The following is a 15,184-nucleotide window of genomic DNA, read 5'->3' as shown; positions in this document are numbered from 1 at the left end:
AGTGAAATGGCTTTTTCCCTTTATTCCTCCCTAGATTTTATGGTCTTCACACAACCAAACCATCTTAGCCATTGATTTTTAAAAGATGTTTATGAAACAATATGCACATCGACAGCAAAATCCACTGGATTTGTGCTACCTATTGAGTGTAAAGTGCTATGTTTTCATCTTTTCCAAGCGCAAGTTTTCAACTTTTAGCAAAGTGATCCCTTCCACATCTTGTCTACACCTACAACTCTTAAAAGGTACAGAATTAAACGTGAGACTCATCTAGGTCTACCTCAGTCTCCCCTAGCTCAGTGGGAGTAAAAGGGAACTGACTGGACAGGAGGGGGTTCTCCATGCCATTTTCCTCACTGATGTGAAGGACAGTGTCTCCGTGCTGTAGGAGGATGGATGTCTCAAGGCCTGTGAAGTCATCAGGGTCTGAGAGTTGAGTAGAGAGGGGACTATGTGCTGTAGCACCTTGTATTTCTGTGTCCTCCTTCTTTTCTCCTTCTTCAGCTGGGAGGCTTTCACCCTGTGACCAAAAGGATCACAACATCATGGAAAGGTAGGATGGGTACTAGGGAAAAGGATCAGAGAATGTTTGTTGTACAGCTGTAACTGGACAAGGAATCCCAAGGGTGGACCCAGTTTTAGCCTTTGGTATCTGTGAGACCTCATATAGGCCCTTCCAACTTTCTAAGCCGCAGTTTTCTAACCTGTTGCATGAGCATAATATTTTGCCCCACTTATCGTGTAGACTGTGAGGATAAAAATGAGACAATGGTATTACAATGCTTTTTAACCATTAAAGACTTTACAAACGTATACAGTATATTGCCCCTTAGCTTTCTTTAAACACCACATGAGAAGAACGTGGGACCTATGGGAATTTAATGATAAAAATCAAAAGCAGGGGAAAAAGGGACTTCCCTGGTGGCGCAGTGGTTAAGAATCCACCTGCCAATGCAGGGGACACGGGTTTGAGCCCTGGACGGGAAGATCCCACATGCCGCGGAGCAACTAAGCCGGTGTACCACAACTACTGAGCCTGCTCTGTAGAGCCCATGAGCCACAACTACTGAGCCCGTGTGCCACAACTACTGAAGCCCACGCACGCCTAGAGCCCATGCTCCACAAGAGAAGCCACCACAATGAGAAGCCCGCACACCGCAATGAAGAGTAGCCCCCGCTCACTACAACTAAAAAGAGCCTGTGCAGCAACAAAGACCCAACACAGCCAAAAATAAATAAATAAGATAAATAAATTTTAAAAAAAGGCAGGGAAAAAAATCAAAACAACAAGAAAATATCAAAATGACGAAAAAGCTCAAAACAACGACGAAAAAGATCAAAACAAAAGTTCCTCTCACAGGATTCAGAAGGTTCTATATTTAAAGGTTTCATCTAAATTGGTAACTTTATATAGTTTTTTGAATTCAACTGTCAATCATGTATTATATACTGGTTTTCAATGGTTCTTTTAACTATGAAATATTTCTTCTTAGGTTTTTCATAACAAAGAGTATGAAGATTTCTCTTATGCCTTCTTAAGTAGATGTATTCTTGGCCATATACTTTACAGTTTGTTTGTTTTTGTCATGATGACAGGACCAGTGTCTGTCTAACAAAACATTACAGACCCAGGCTTAAGTTATATGGATGACATCTGCATATCCCAATGGTTCCCAGACAGAAGTATGCAAGGAGCAAGACTTGCCTGTTTCTCCAGTGCCCTCAGCTGCTTGGGAGACAGGCTGTGAAGGTCAGCAACAACAATGGCGGGGGAAGACGTGAGCACTGGTTTGTCCATTCCATCTGGTTTCCTGGATGGGGCTGGGCTGCAGCCCTGTGGCTGGCCTGTGGCAGGAAGCATGTCTGTTGGGGCACCGGCTGGCTCCGCCTGAGCCTCGGTGAAGGTCACAGATCGTTTCTGATCCACTGTAGGTCAGAAGTAGAGCAGTAAATAGGAATAGGAGGAAAGTAGGTTCCCAGTGCTTAATAATCAGTTTTAACAAGTGTCTCCTGACTTTTCTTAGTAAAGACATTGCTGTTTTATCAGTAAATTGAGAGCATATTAGACTATTATGTATATGTATTGATTTCACCTTCTTACAAAGACTAGGACTTGGGTACAAAAATCATTTTTGCATAAAATAGCCTTTTCAGGGACTTCCCTGGTGGCGCAGCGGTCAAGAATCCGCCTGCCGATGTAGGGGACACGGGTTCAAGCCCTGGTGCGGGAAGAACCCACATGCCGCGGAGCAACTAAGCCCATGCGCCACAACTACTGAGCCCGCATGCCACAACTACTGAAGCCCACACGCCTAGGGCCCGTGCTACGCAACAAAAGAAGCCACCGCAATGAGAAGCCCGCGCACCGCAACGAAGAATAGCCTCTGCTCGCCTCAACTAGAGAAAGCCTGCGTGCAGCAACAAAGATCCAACACAGCCAAAAATAAACAGTATAAATTTTAAAATAAATTTATTAAAAAAAATTTTTTTTAAATAGCCTTTTCACATAAACAGTTTTTACATAAAAAAATTGGCATAGGTCATTAAGTGAACTTGGTCTTTGCTCATAACAACTGCCAACAAGATTTAAAAGTCCCTATTATTCATCATTCCTTTGTCTTCAGTAAGACATATAACAAACCCAGTTCCTGGCTTGGGAAAATGAAACACAACCTTCTATCATCAAATTTCATAGCATTTGTGGTTTACCTTGGACTGTTCCATCTCCTAGGTGCATGAGGGGAGGGATGGAATTGGGAAAGGTGAGCGAAAAAAAGGCACTCAAGTTTCCTGGGAAATTTCGTCCCTTTTCCTAGTGGCTCCCCAAAGGCGTGCTTATCTGCATGAGCTCAGTCTCTGCAGGCCTTCCTGGCTGTGTGGCAGGGCAGTGTGTCAATGTGTAGTCAGAAGGGACACAGGAGGCCTCACCGGATGGCTTCGTTTTAGGTTGGATGCTCCTGCGGGTGGTTGACAGCCGAGCCCCGTGGCGGTTTCTGGGTTCAGTCTGAGTCTTCTGACGTGATAGTAGAGGACGTCTTAGCTAAAGAGAACAGGCAGAAGAAAGCTAGCAAGAAGGGTCTAACTGCCTGGGAGGAAAGACTGAGCTCAGAGGATTCTGACTACGGTTTGTTCCCTTTGTGGGTGTTATGGTTGTTCCTTAACATTCATAGCCAATAAAATAAACTTCTTTCTGCATATTTAAATACAAGTACGTATTTGATTCTGGCATCCCCTTAGCCACTTCTGTCTTACGATTATTACTCCTTTATATATCCTAAGAACATTAACATAATTTGAAATAGTCACAGTGAGAATTTCAGTGAATTTAAGGATACAAAACTAACAATGATTGCTTACCAATCAGCCTTTGCTCATCTAAAAGCTGTAGCTGAACATATGCTAACTCTCAAGGGGAGGTTGATGAAAAACACCTCAGGTACTGGGAAAATGTCTGGTCTCCAAATCAGTGCTGGGACGCTCCCATCAAAGCAACAGCACAAAGCCTCATTTAGATTTTTATTTAGACAGTAACATAAAGGAACCCCACCTAGGGAAATTTATAAAGATGATCTTTGATTTCAGTTTTAAATTGAATTATTAATCTTGAAACGAGGAAGAAAGGATGACTGTCTCTGCCTCTCTACAGAAACAGGCCTTAAATCAACCTTATAACGAATCTTCCATTGTCAGTAGTTTGGCTGGCAAAGGTTTCTGGATAGGGAGCAAATAAAAATACAGGCCCACTTATTTTACCAAGTAATCAGCTTTGCTAATGAGCCGATTCAGAGCTAAAAATAGAAGCCCCAAACTCTCCGCTTGCCCAAGCACTTACCATGTTTTAAAGTTGCTCTGCACTGCTTATTTCAGGTGGGGAGAAGGTAAAATATAGTCTTAATATACATGGGCATTAAAAACTGAGTAGACCTTCCATTTCGCAGGATGACTCTCCTGCCCTTCCAGGGTCTGCGTACCTGCCTCAGGCCCCTCTTCCTCCCCAGCGGCTGCTGAGTGTGGAGGTTCTGTTGGCCAGGTTCACTCTGCACACTTGCCACCCTGTTGAGAGCATCATCAGTGTTAGTGTGCCCCTGAGCAAGCACACAAGACCACTGTCTGGTGGGTGTTAGTCAAAATCACTTACAGGAAACAGTCACTTCAAAGATAACCATTATCTTTGAAGGAAGGTTGGGAAAGAATCCCCGGGATGGGAGTTTTCAAAGGTTTAGGAGGGAAGACGAGGCCTTGTAGCCCCAAGCTGCCAAAATTGAGATTCTGTTTTCAATCACTGATGCCGGATCCACCATTCAGCAAAACATCACACCCCTGGTTTGGAAGCCACCAAAAGGCTTAAGATGTTATATGCTAATCTCAATTTCTTTTTCAAGGGTTAGGAGAAAGGTGGTGACAAACAAACATGTACAACTCTATCACATGGATGGGAACACCTTTTAAAAATTTTCAATTTAAATGAAAATAAGATGAACAAATATCAAACACATCAGACACAGAATCCATTTGGGTGAAGGGTCACATTCAACACATGTTTGCAGCCTGAAGTCTCTGTGACTGAGTAAACGAATAGTCGCATGGATAGACAATTAAATGTCTTGTAGAAATGATTTTAGATTTAAAAGGCTGATTTAAAAGTAATTAAGCTGTCATTACAACTTAGAAGTTTAATTAATATCGAATAGCTGCACCCAAACATAATACACAATTTATAAAAGCAACAACCTGCTCCCCCCAAATTTACTGTGTATGTGTCTTTTTTATATGCAAAAATGACTGCTGGCAGTGGTCCCTATTTTAGTGTTGGGTGAAGCTGAAAACACTGTCATGGACCCATGATCCTTTTTCATTCTGCATGCATGTATAATAGGAATTTATAATGGGAGTGGAGGTGAAAAAAAGAAATGTATTGTACCCCAGAGAACACTGTAATCCTGTGGATGATGCCAATGTGATTATTTGGTTAATGGGTAATTAATTTCTGCTTTGCATTTGCAAAAGGAGAGTCATCTGCAAATAGTTTTGACAGTAAAATATTCCACAGAGGAATGCAGAGTCAGCAACTGTCTACGAAAAGGAAAGACTGTATGCATTCATTGCTATTTTTAAAAAATGAGCTACCTAAATACAGTCTCCCTGCAGGTGGCAGGATGGACAATCAGATGTTTCCCCTGTTGTATTAACAACTAGTTAATCATCACATGGTTGACACAGTCACATGTGTCATTTTTTGAAAAGTCTTACTCATATTTCCACTAGAAGAGAATCAGATTCCCAAATGGAGTTTATCAAAGTTTTTCTGAAATAAGGATGCAATTATATTGTAATTAGACCATTTGGGATACACAATACAAAATTCCATAAAGAGTTTTAAAAACAGATGATTTTTAAACTTTCTTGTTCTCCTGAATATCAAGTTCAAAAGGCCAATGTACATTATTTTTATACATATATGGCCTTGTACCATAGATGATCTTTCTATGAAGATGGAAAATTACCCCAAAGGAACAGTGCAATAAATTCTGATAAGCAATCCAGACTAAGTTGCTGTCATGTTTGAAATGACATCTCCTTATTAATTATACATTTTAACGTGTCTTAAATTGGAAAGAGTATTCAATTACCATATGCACAAAAGTAGAAACAAGTTTCTCCCAAGTACCAAGCAAAGCTTTCACTGGAATGGATTCTTCATTGACATCTAAATGTTACCTCAGTTCCCTTGGCCGTAAAGGGAGGTTAATACTTACCACCTACCTCCCATTAAGGTAGAGAAAAGAAGTTAGTTGATGTAAAATGATTTGAATATGAAAAGTGATGTAACACAGTATGCTTGTTTTACACTTGTAATGAATTTATTGCCTCTAGACCACTAGAAGGAAGTAGGTAATAAAATGTCTTAAAAATATTTGGGCAGAGAAAATGAAATAGAGGCAGTCCGCTTGTCTCATTTTATTCAGTAATCTGAGATTGTGAGAAAAAAATGGTGCAAGAAAAGAAATACACGTCGCTCAGGGGGTGTTAAATGTCAAAGCAATGGTAATTTCATCATGATTATTCCAAGGGAGGATCAAAAGCATCAAAATTTTCTCTATGGATAGGGAGGCTTATATCTAAGAAATGGATCAAGTTTATAGCTTTAGTAATTGGCTGTTCTATGTAAATGATATAGTATTTCATCAATGGAATGCACATATAAATGATTAAATTATAGGATGTGTCCTTGGAAATACAGCTCAGTTAATATATATATATATATATACTCCCTGAGAATGTGATGCTGACATGTTTATATTTGGAACATCAAAGTCTGTCTTAACTTCATGCAGAGGATATGTTAATAATAAACAGCCAGAGAAATTAATAACTGAAGTTATTTATGCAGAAGTAATTTCGGGTCTATATCAAATTAGAGTTGCATATAAAAAGTGGTCTCAATTTACCTTCTCCCCATGTCATGTAGTATTTTCATCATGTGTAGGATTTGTGATGTGTGGACCATCAGGTGTGCAATATAACACCAACCAGAAGACCATGGTGTTTGCCTGAAGCCTCTCTCTGGGGAAAACTGATTCCCTAAAAATTTTAATCTTGGGAATGAGAATGGCTGATTTCCACTGTTTTGCCAAATAAAAAGGCAAAACCATAAGTATAAAAGCAAATAAAACTTTCTAAATAGAAGTTAAAATCATCCTTTGTATATTTTTTGTTTTTGTAAGATGTTGTGGGTAGGAGTTTATTTATTTATTTATTTTTGCTGTGTTGGGTCTTCGTTTCTGTGCGAGGGCTTTCTCTAGTTGTGGCAAGCGGGGGCCACTCTTCCTCGCGGTGCGCGGGCCTCTCACTATCGCGGCCTCTCTTGTTGCGGAGCACAGGCTCCAGACACGCAGGGTCAGTAGTTGTGGCTCACGGGCCCAGTTGCTCCGCGGCATGTGGGATCTTCCCAGACCAGGGCTCGAACCCGTGTCCCCTGCATTAGCAGGCAGATTCTCAACCACTGCGCCACCAGGGAAGCCCCCCATCCTTTGTATTTTTGAGTCACTAAACAACATTACTATGGCAAATGATCTGGATTTTAGAGAAGTAAATATACTTGGGTCTTGGCAGAACTGATGTGACTCAACTTTCTGCAAAAACCAAAAACACCTTACTCAAAATGCGAGGAAGTAATTTACAAGCTAGGGAAATTTAGACAATGTTAGAAGACAATTCTGGCACCAATGACCTCTTTTCTCTTCTTTCAGCATGAAGACTTGGATTGGAGTGTATAAACACGTATGTATCTCCTAATGGAATATATAACTAATGGTATTTCTTAAAGGATAGGGGAACAAAGGGCCTTTCAGTAATACAACAGAAATTTATATCACTCATCTCAAAGTACAAAAAAAGTGTATTTCAATCTAGAAATAGATTTCATAAATAAAAATTTTAAGTAGAAGTACTGGGTGAGACTAGTATAGAGAAAATGAATTTGTATTTTCATTGCTTTTATCTGTACTTTTAGTTTCAATTTTAATATGGTTAGAGAAATCTGTAGGGGGCGTACAAAGCACACAGCGTAGCCATTTTCCCTGAGTGCTTGCCTTGTGATGGGAATGCATAAAGCCAGCACTGAAGGAGCCGTAAAGCATTTATAGAGGACAGAGACATAAACAGTGGACAAAATCCTACTTTTCCCTTTCCCAGTAAAAGATTATTGTTTAAAATTTACTTAGCCTCCACAACATCCAAGAAAATGTATTTTGAATGCCACAGAATTTAGAGATTAGAGACTGGAATCAGATAAAAAGGGGGAATAATCTGGATCTCAGTTATCCTATAAGAACTGATTTAGCATTGACAAAGTACACTTCTCTGGGTATCACAACACACATGTTCTTAGCTATTAATTCTCAGCTACATAAAAAGTTTGTTTTAATCTTTTCTTTGTAATTTGGGAGTACTTGCCAAGTTTGCATACTTTGAAAAAAATGTGGATGATCATGAGATGGATAGGTTATTTTTATTTTGTTTCACCCAGACTGTATATCTTGTTCAAACTTGAGCCACATTCTTATTTTCCACTGCAATTAAAATTACCCTTACAGAATCAAATAGTGTTGTAATCTCTCTCTTTTTTTTTTAAGCTAGATTTGGTTGTCAGTTCCTGCCTTTCAAAATGTTCTAACGTGTCCAAACAAAATTTAACTGTCAAGTATAAACTTCTAGGCTTAAGCTCTTGAATAACTTTTTGTATGTCTATATTCTTCTGGAGAGAAAATATGGTCCATGGTGTGTGTACTTGGGGGTTGGTACAGGCAGGGAAGAACTACTGCAGTTTCTGTACTTCTAAGAGCAACACTCTTAAAGAAGAGAATTCTTCCATGAAATATTATTGCAGTTTATTAATTTCCAAAAGACAAAATTTTTTCTCAGCATAGTGATTCTAACAGGCTTATACTTCTTGCCATGAATCTTTATAAGAAACCAGTTAGCACAGGTTAAAGAAAAATCCTAGAAGAAATTTTCTAAAGGTATGCAAAACGTTTATTGGTTTCCACCTATTCATCAGGTTATACTATTATCCTGGTCTCTTCCTCATTTAGCCCTCAGACGAACTTGCCCATTTTGCCTAAAACAAGTGCTCTTTCAAAAGCAAATCCCCAGAAAGTTTATCAAAATGTGGGGTTGGGAGGAGGAACAGGATTTATTACTTTCCGTGAGGCATGCTTGCTGGCTGATATTCTTTAAGCTTTGGAGTAAGGTTTTCCTTAGGATTCCTTTGGGTGTCTTTTAGGTCCTGAGTGCTCAGGTATGTGTTAAATGTAATTTACACTGTTAATGTCTTACTGCTTCTTTAGGATTTTAAGAGTCTGCAGCATAAAGAAGTTTCATGCCAAAAATAAGAAAGCCTGGAAACCAAATTTAAAAAATATATATCCTATTTTATAAACCCACCTCTTAGTAAATGCCAAAAGGTCCTCTCCTCCAAAGAGAACTTGGTGACCTGATGGAATTCAAGAGATATGATTTGCAGTGTATGGCAAAGGTGGACGTGCTACGGGCTGTTGGAACGTCTCTGCATTTACGGAATTATTTAGAATCCAAAGCGAGTGCCTCATTTTCTGGTTTCTTAATGACCGCAAATGAATCCAGGTGACTGACACACAGAACTAAAACACACCAGTTACAGGAGTAACAGATCAACAACAGTTGATCTAAAACAGTCATCAGTGCCCTCCCATGAGCGACTAATTCAACTGTAGATAAAACCTATAGCTTTGGCTCTGAACCACCCTCAGATAGCAAGAACTTTGGGTTTATTCCTATCAACACTGGACCCAGAGCAGATTGGATTGGTTTAGACAACTCCAGATCAGTCAGAACCCTTAAGCCTGCCAGAGAGGGCCAAGTCCTTGGGAGAATTTATAAAAATCAACTCAAACTCCTGCCTTCTCTCACCAACCCCAGACTAGCATTTTACTCAGCAAGAACAGAATTTGGCCTGATTAGAAAAGGCCCGGCACAAAGTCAGCCAAATGGCAGTCTAACTTAATACTTTCTACTCTCAACAGGACTTTGAAATCATCTTCCTAACTAGGTTCTCCTGTCTTGTATGTAATATTCAGCATTAAACAAATGAATGCTTTGAAACCAGTGGTCACGGTGCTAGGCTTGGTTCAGAGCTCTTCCAGCACAGTGAACAATGAAGGGAAACCTCCCTGAGGACTGTTCCATTCTTCCTCATCCCCGAAGCTCTCGGTAATGGAATTAAGCCTGCACTCTGCAGCACTTCCACGTTTACCACCAATAAGAGACTGACCTGTCCAGGCAGGGGCTCGCAAACACAAATGAATGTCATGAATTATGGGGCCAGTTAAAAAAAAGATACACCGGATGATGGAATAAATTTCCCATTTTCAATTGTGGAAGAAAATGTGAAATCTGAACAAGATGCAAAGAAAACGAAGGACAACCTTTCACAGGAACGGCCTCTCAACATTTCCTCGTCTTTGTGATAAAGCAATAAACACAGGTGCAACTCACTATATAATGCAAACCTGAAAGGGAATATTTTATCTTGAGATGGAACAAAGACACTCTTAGCATGAACAAGAAGCATTAGCCCTAATGAGGATTAGTTGAGAGGTGTGAATAAACAGCACAAAATTAGGAATGTTTGCCGTGGTTTAACTGAGTGTTAAAGGTGCAGTCCCCCTTTCTGAAGCTTTAAACCAATAGCTAAGCCATTATATTGTTTGCATCATAAGACTTCTCTCACCAAGAAATGTTTGTGTCTGATATTTCATGGCAAATTTGGTGGTCATCTTCGCGGTGGGACAGACATTCTTTATGTAAGTGTTGTTTGAACAAGCTACTATAATAGCCTGTCATGCTGCATGCATCAAGGAGAGGGAATTATATAAATCGTACTGACACTGGTACTCATATTATAGCATCACTGTTTTCTTATCATCCATGGTATTAGCTGAAAGATCTGTCTGGACTGAGGCTTCCTAATGATGGGGAGTTGTATTAAAAGGCTTCTGAAAAAAATGTTTCTTAAGGAATATCAGCATGGGAGAAAATGATTAGGTGGGATAAATTTAACATTTTGCATATCAAACTCCTGAGACAGTCCATGGGATAAGCCCCTAGGAGAACTCCAGGAAGTTTTGGTTTTTTTTTTTTAAAGTTAACTTTTTAGGCCATCTCTGATTGAGCTCTGAAGCTGAAAATAAAGGAGGCTACACCTTTGACTTCCAGGCTCGTGTGTTTATGAGCAACAAAGGGCAAGGAATGGAAATCGATATCAAGATGGGGCGAGAGGAGACAGAGAGACAGAGGAGACAGGGAACAGCTCGTTTCCCAGCACAGACACCAATACACAGGTAGCGTTGACACTGTACCTAGAGAGGCTGCCCTCGGCGGCCAGGCCCTGGGAGTCATCGAGGACATTAGGTTCACTGCAGGAGGGGTAGGGAGATGAAGCATTTAGGGAAAGAAAATGCAAACAAATAAAAGAAAAAGAAAAAAAGCATGCACTTTTCTGATTCCAAGAACCAAAAATAAATAAATAAATTTAACAGAACAAGGAAGGAAAAGGAGACAGTCAACCATTTCACCTTGTGCTGGGTTTGTCAAGACCTAGGACTCAAGGCAACAGGGAGGAGGGGCTTTGGGTGGATACAACTCTCAGAGGAGTGAGTGATCTATTTATTGGTCAAGAGTTGGGACTTAAAACGAGCTCTGAATGAACACGGGAGCTCTGGAACGCACTGCAGAACGACTCTGTAGAAGACAAAACTATCATTCCTTTGGTAACCATCTGGCTGGGTGGTTATGATTTTTCACCTGTCATATGTACAGATCTTTCATTGATTAGGATCCTGCTTCTTTCTTGTGTGTTATGACATGATCACACAGAAACCACTTACCATGAACTGCCACAACCCAACTCTTGGAACTGATGCCATTAAGAAAAGCAAAGAAAGAACCTGACTTCACCTGCTAATTTTGCAGTGAAAATGCAAGTAAACAAATGGAAGGAAGTTAACCCTGGAAAATTCACATGGAACTCGCATTTACGTCCTCACTCCATCCTCTAGTGACTGAATTGTAAATGTCAAAAGAAGAAACCTGTCAGGTTGGTGAAAGAATAATTAAACAGTTTATTGATTTATTTGAATCACACTGATTTGGGAATTTGTGAACAGAAACTGTGTTATACTTTCTCTCCCTTTCCTTCAGTGCCTAGCATTGAGCTAAGTACTCACGAGGCACTCAATAAACAGTTGTTAAAATGGATGGAATTAAACAATTTAGAAAACTGGAGTGCCTGCCTCTAGAGAATTGTTGTTCACCTAATTGCATACTGTAAAAATAGCAACCATCCCCAGAAAGAGGCTTTCCCTAACACACAGAGACATCATTACCTTCCCTAGCCCAGAGGGTTTAACTATATTATTTTTTTGGATTTCTAGTATATCCGTAATAGAACAAATTTTCTCCCCAGAAATGAGATAGCTCCTTAACGGATATGTACAAAGGAAATGGATGGCCTAGTTATTTTAGGTAAATAACCAAAAAATCTTTACTTAAAATTCCCTAATTTAAACTTTTAAACAGACTGCTAGATAGTTTTCGTTTATTCTTGATAGAACTTTGCACATTTCTAGCAATTAAAAATAAATCACTACTTACCAGTATTAACTGCTTGTATGACTTTACATCTTTTTTTGGATATTTTATAGTTTGGCTCTGATTTTGTTCATATATTTTATTATAAGACTTCCTTTTCAAAGATAAATTACCAAATGGTAGGTAAAGCAATCTCTTACAATGATAATAATCCTTATATACTACCAATTTTTGTAATAACTCAATAGTACATAAATAATGCTTTCTTCTTAAGTATGCAATTTACTTATTAATCTCTTATCATTTCCCCCATTTTTTCAATATTCTACAAAGTTTGGCTTTATTTCACAAATTTTATTTCATCTGTACAGTTCAGGAATGATTTGCTAAAGGATATAGGTCTAGGGTAATTATTTCTGCATGTAAACTAATTTTATCTGAGCATTAGAATGTGCCCTGATTGTTCTTATTCTCCATGTATAAGTTATACCACAATGAATCTATAGGTAATAAGAATAAACAACAAACTAGATAAAAACACATAAGACTGATTCTTTGAAAGGATTCAGTTTCTGAAGTAAAAATACTGCCTCTGAAATAGATAATATTTTATTTCTTATGTCAGATCATTTCCTATATAACCATATATATGGTAAACTATATATATTAAGTTTTAAATCTATATTCTTAGAGGGCAGATAACACCAAAGAAAATGTTTTAAAGAGTTTAGCTATGGAAACATAAAACTCTCTAGGTAGAGAAGTTACCTTAAAGACCAACTTTAGCTAACCTCTCATTTCAGAGGAGTAAACAGTGGGCTCCGTTAAATGACCTGCCCAACGTCACACATAGTGGCATAGGTCTTTTTCTGCTTGGTTAAGCATCACTACCTCCAACTAAATACTGACGATACACCAGAAGTCTAAACTACCGCATATATCAAGCTAGTCCTATACACTTGCCAGGTACTCATTATTAGCTTAGCTGATGTTATAGCTGAAATACAAGAATGTCATCTGAAAGAAGACCATGAAAGAAGACCATATATCTGTTTATAGAAAAATTTAAAGGAGAAACAATGTTTGGATCAGAAATTGAGATCCCTTCTACTGGCCTGGCTTCGAAAACTCTCTGCAAGTTGTTGCCTGTGCAACCCTCGTTGAAAAGTTGTTTGAATGGTCTACTTAACAACATTGATTGTTTGCTTCTCTTTAGTCCTTTTTTAGAATAACAGGAGTGAGTTTTCAGAATTTCTACCTTTGCCCCCAAAGGCAGAGTATAACATATCCGTGGCTCTTTACCTTTGGCTGGGTAACATGCCCACCTCAGCCTGAGGTGCAGACATGCTGGAGACATGGCTGGAGAACCGCCTCCTTCCAATGGCACTCAGGAGGTAAGCTTCTTGTTCACTTACCACACTGGGCATGCTGACAGAGTCATCTGAAAGGGCCAGAGAAGGGAGTGTTAGGAAACTGTGATGTGGACCAGAAAACCCAGACCAGCTTTGTACTTGGGTTCCATCCTTGGCTTGTATGCAAACTTAGGGCAGTATCTAAAGCTAAATTATCATTCGTCCCTTTGTACAGATTCAAAACTAAGACCTTTGGGGCCTTAAGAAACATCTTCACTATTTTTATAAAACCAGAGACTTTAACAGCTGAGCCTCTAGGGTTACTGAACAGTGTCATTTTGAGAATACGAACAGAACTTTGAGTTAAAGTGACTGGTTACTTCATTTGGGTGAGAGAAACAGCTTCAATAAAACTTCATGAATGTATCTCCATCTTGAAAAAAAAAAAGACCTTTGGGGGCTTGGTTTCTAACCTGCACAAAGGAATGAAGGATAATTCTTCCCATCTACACATCTCCAACCCTCAAATAGCCTTCATGAAATATATGTAAACTTCTTGTGCATTTCTACAAGCAGGTTATTTGTAAAAATCAAGGGGCATCTGAAAATTAAAGATTTCAGAAAAGCTGGACTATAATTTTTCAACATTCCAGAAGTAGTTCAGTAAGGGACTTTGTTATTGAACAAATCAAACATTTTTGACATTCAAACACTACATTCAGTACATTTCATGATTTTTAGACTGTTGAGGGAAAGACTATTTCAGGTATTTTTTGGAAAAATATTTAAAAACCTGTAAAGTTCAGAAACAAGTGCTTATTTTAACCTAAATTTAAAGTTTGAAGCAGTCTTGCTTTCTCCATAGAAGCTGAAATTAACATATTCAAATCCATATGAAAATTAACTTTAGCACAATATTTGTGACCAGGAGACCTCATTCTAAGTGAGCAAATATTGTTTGTAACTGAACAGAAAACACATCTTGATTGACATGGAATTTTGGTGAACTTATGCTACCATGTAAGGTTGTCTGACATCATTTATTTAAAATATCGCGGGCTTCCCTGGTGGCGCAATGGTTGGGAGTCCGCCTGCCGATGCAGGGGACGCGGGTTCGTGCCCCGGTCTGGGAAGATCCCACATGCCGCGGAGCGCCTGGGCCCGTGAGCCATGGCCGCTGAGCCTGCGCGTCCGGAGCCTGTGCTCCCCAACTGGAGAGGCCACAACAGTGAGAGACCCGCATACCACACACACACAAAAAAAATATCCCAAGTGGTCATATTTCTAGTGAAATTTATTTCAAACCAAAGAGGTGAATACGAAAAGTGCTAAAATTTTTAATTTGCTATATAACTGACTTGAAGTTGATTCTTGTTATAGAATGGTACTTCCTTTATAGATGTGTTCATAGAGAAGAGAATAATCAAATGTGCCCTAAAAAACATGAAAAAAACGTGGTAGGGTAGATTGAGCTATTTCTACTAAGACCTTTCTGAAATTCCATTGACTTTTTTCTCTCTTATCCAAACTCATATATCACTTAACACTTACTCCTTCAATGTTTGTTTGGTGATTAATCATGTGCTGCCTTCCATTCTTTTTTTTTTTTTTTTTTTTTTTGCGGTACGCGGGCCTCTCACTGTTGCGGCCTCTCCCGCTGCGGAGCACAGGCTCCAGATGTGCAGGCTCAGCGGCCATGGCTC

At 39.3% G+C, this 15,184-nt stretch overlaps 1 protein-coding gene across 3 annotated transcripts in view; it reads right to left on the bottom strand.

The window, feature by feature from the left end:
- Window positions 1-253: 253 nt before the first annotated feature.
- UNC80 (unc-80 homolog, NALCN channel complex subunit) overlaps window positions 254-15,184 on the bottom strand; it is a 248,069-nt gene continuing 233,138 nt past the window's right edge. For 2 of the 3 annotated variants that reach the window (XM_024124665.1, XM_055079011.1), the window contains 6 exons: window positions 13,432-13,570; window positions 10,899-10,955; window positions 3,972-4,053; window positions 2,929-3,040; window positions 1,721-1,926; window positions 254-520 (listed from right to left, as the gene is read on the bottom strand). In XM_024124665.1, the coding sequence (XP_023980433.1) occupies window positions 254-520; window positions 1,721-1,926; window positions 2,929-3,040; window positions 3,972-4,053; window positions 10,899-10,955; window positions 13,432-13,570 (863 nt within the window). The remainder of the gene's footprint in view (window positions 521-1,720; window positions 1,927-2,928; window positions 3,041-3,971; window positions 4,054-10,898; window positions 10,956-13,431; window positions 13,571-15,184) is intronic. The other variant, XM_024124666.1, reaches the window with a different exon arrangement.

The sequence above is a fragment of the Physeter macrocephalus genome, chromosome 2 (assembly GCF_002837175.3).
Source record: "Physeter macrocephalus isolate SW-GA chromosome 2, ASM283717v5, whole genome shotgun sequence".
Lineage (NCBI taxonomy): Eukaryota > Metazoa > Chordata > Mammalia > Artiodactyla > Physeteridae > Physeter > Physeter macrocephalus.
This window is presented reverse-complemented; position numbering and strand designations above follow the sequence as displayed.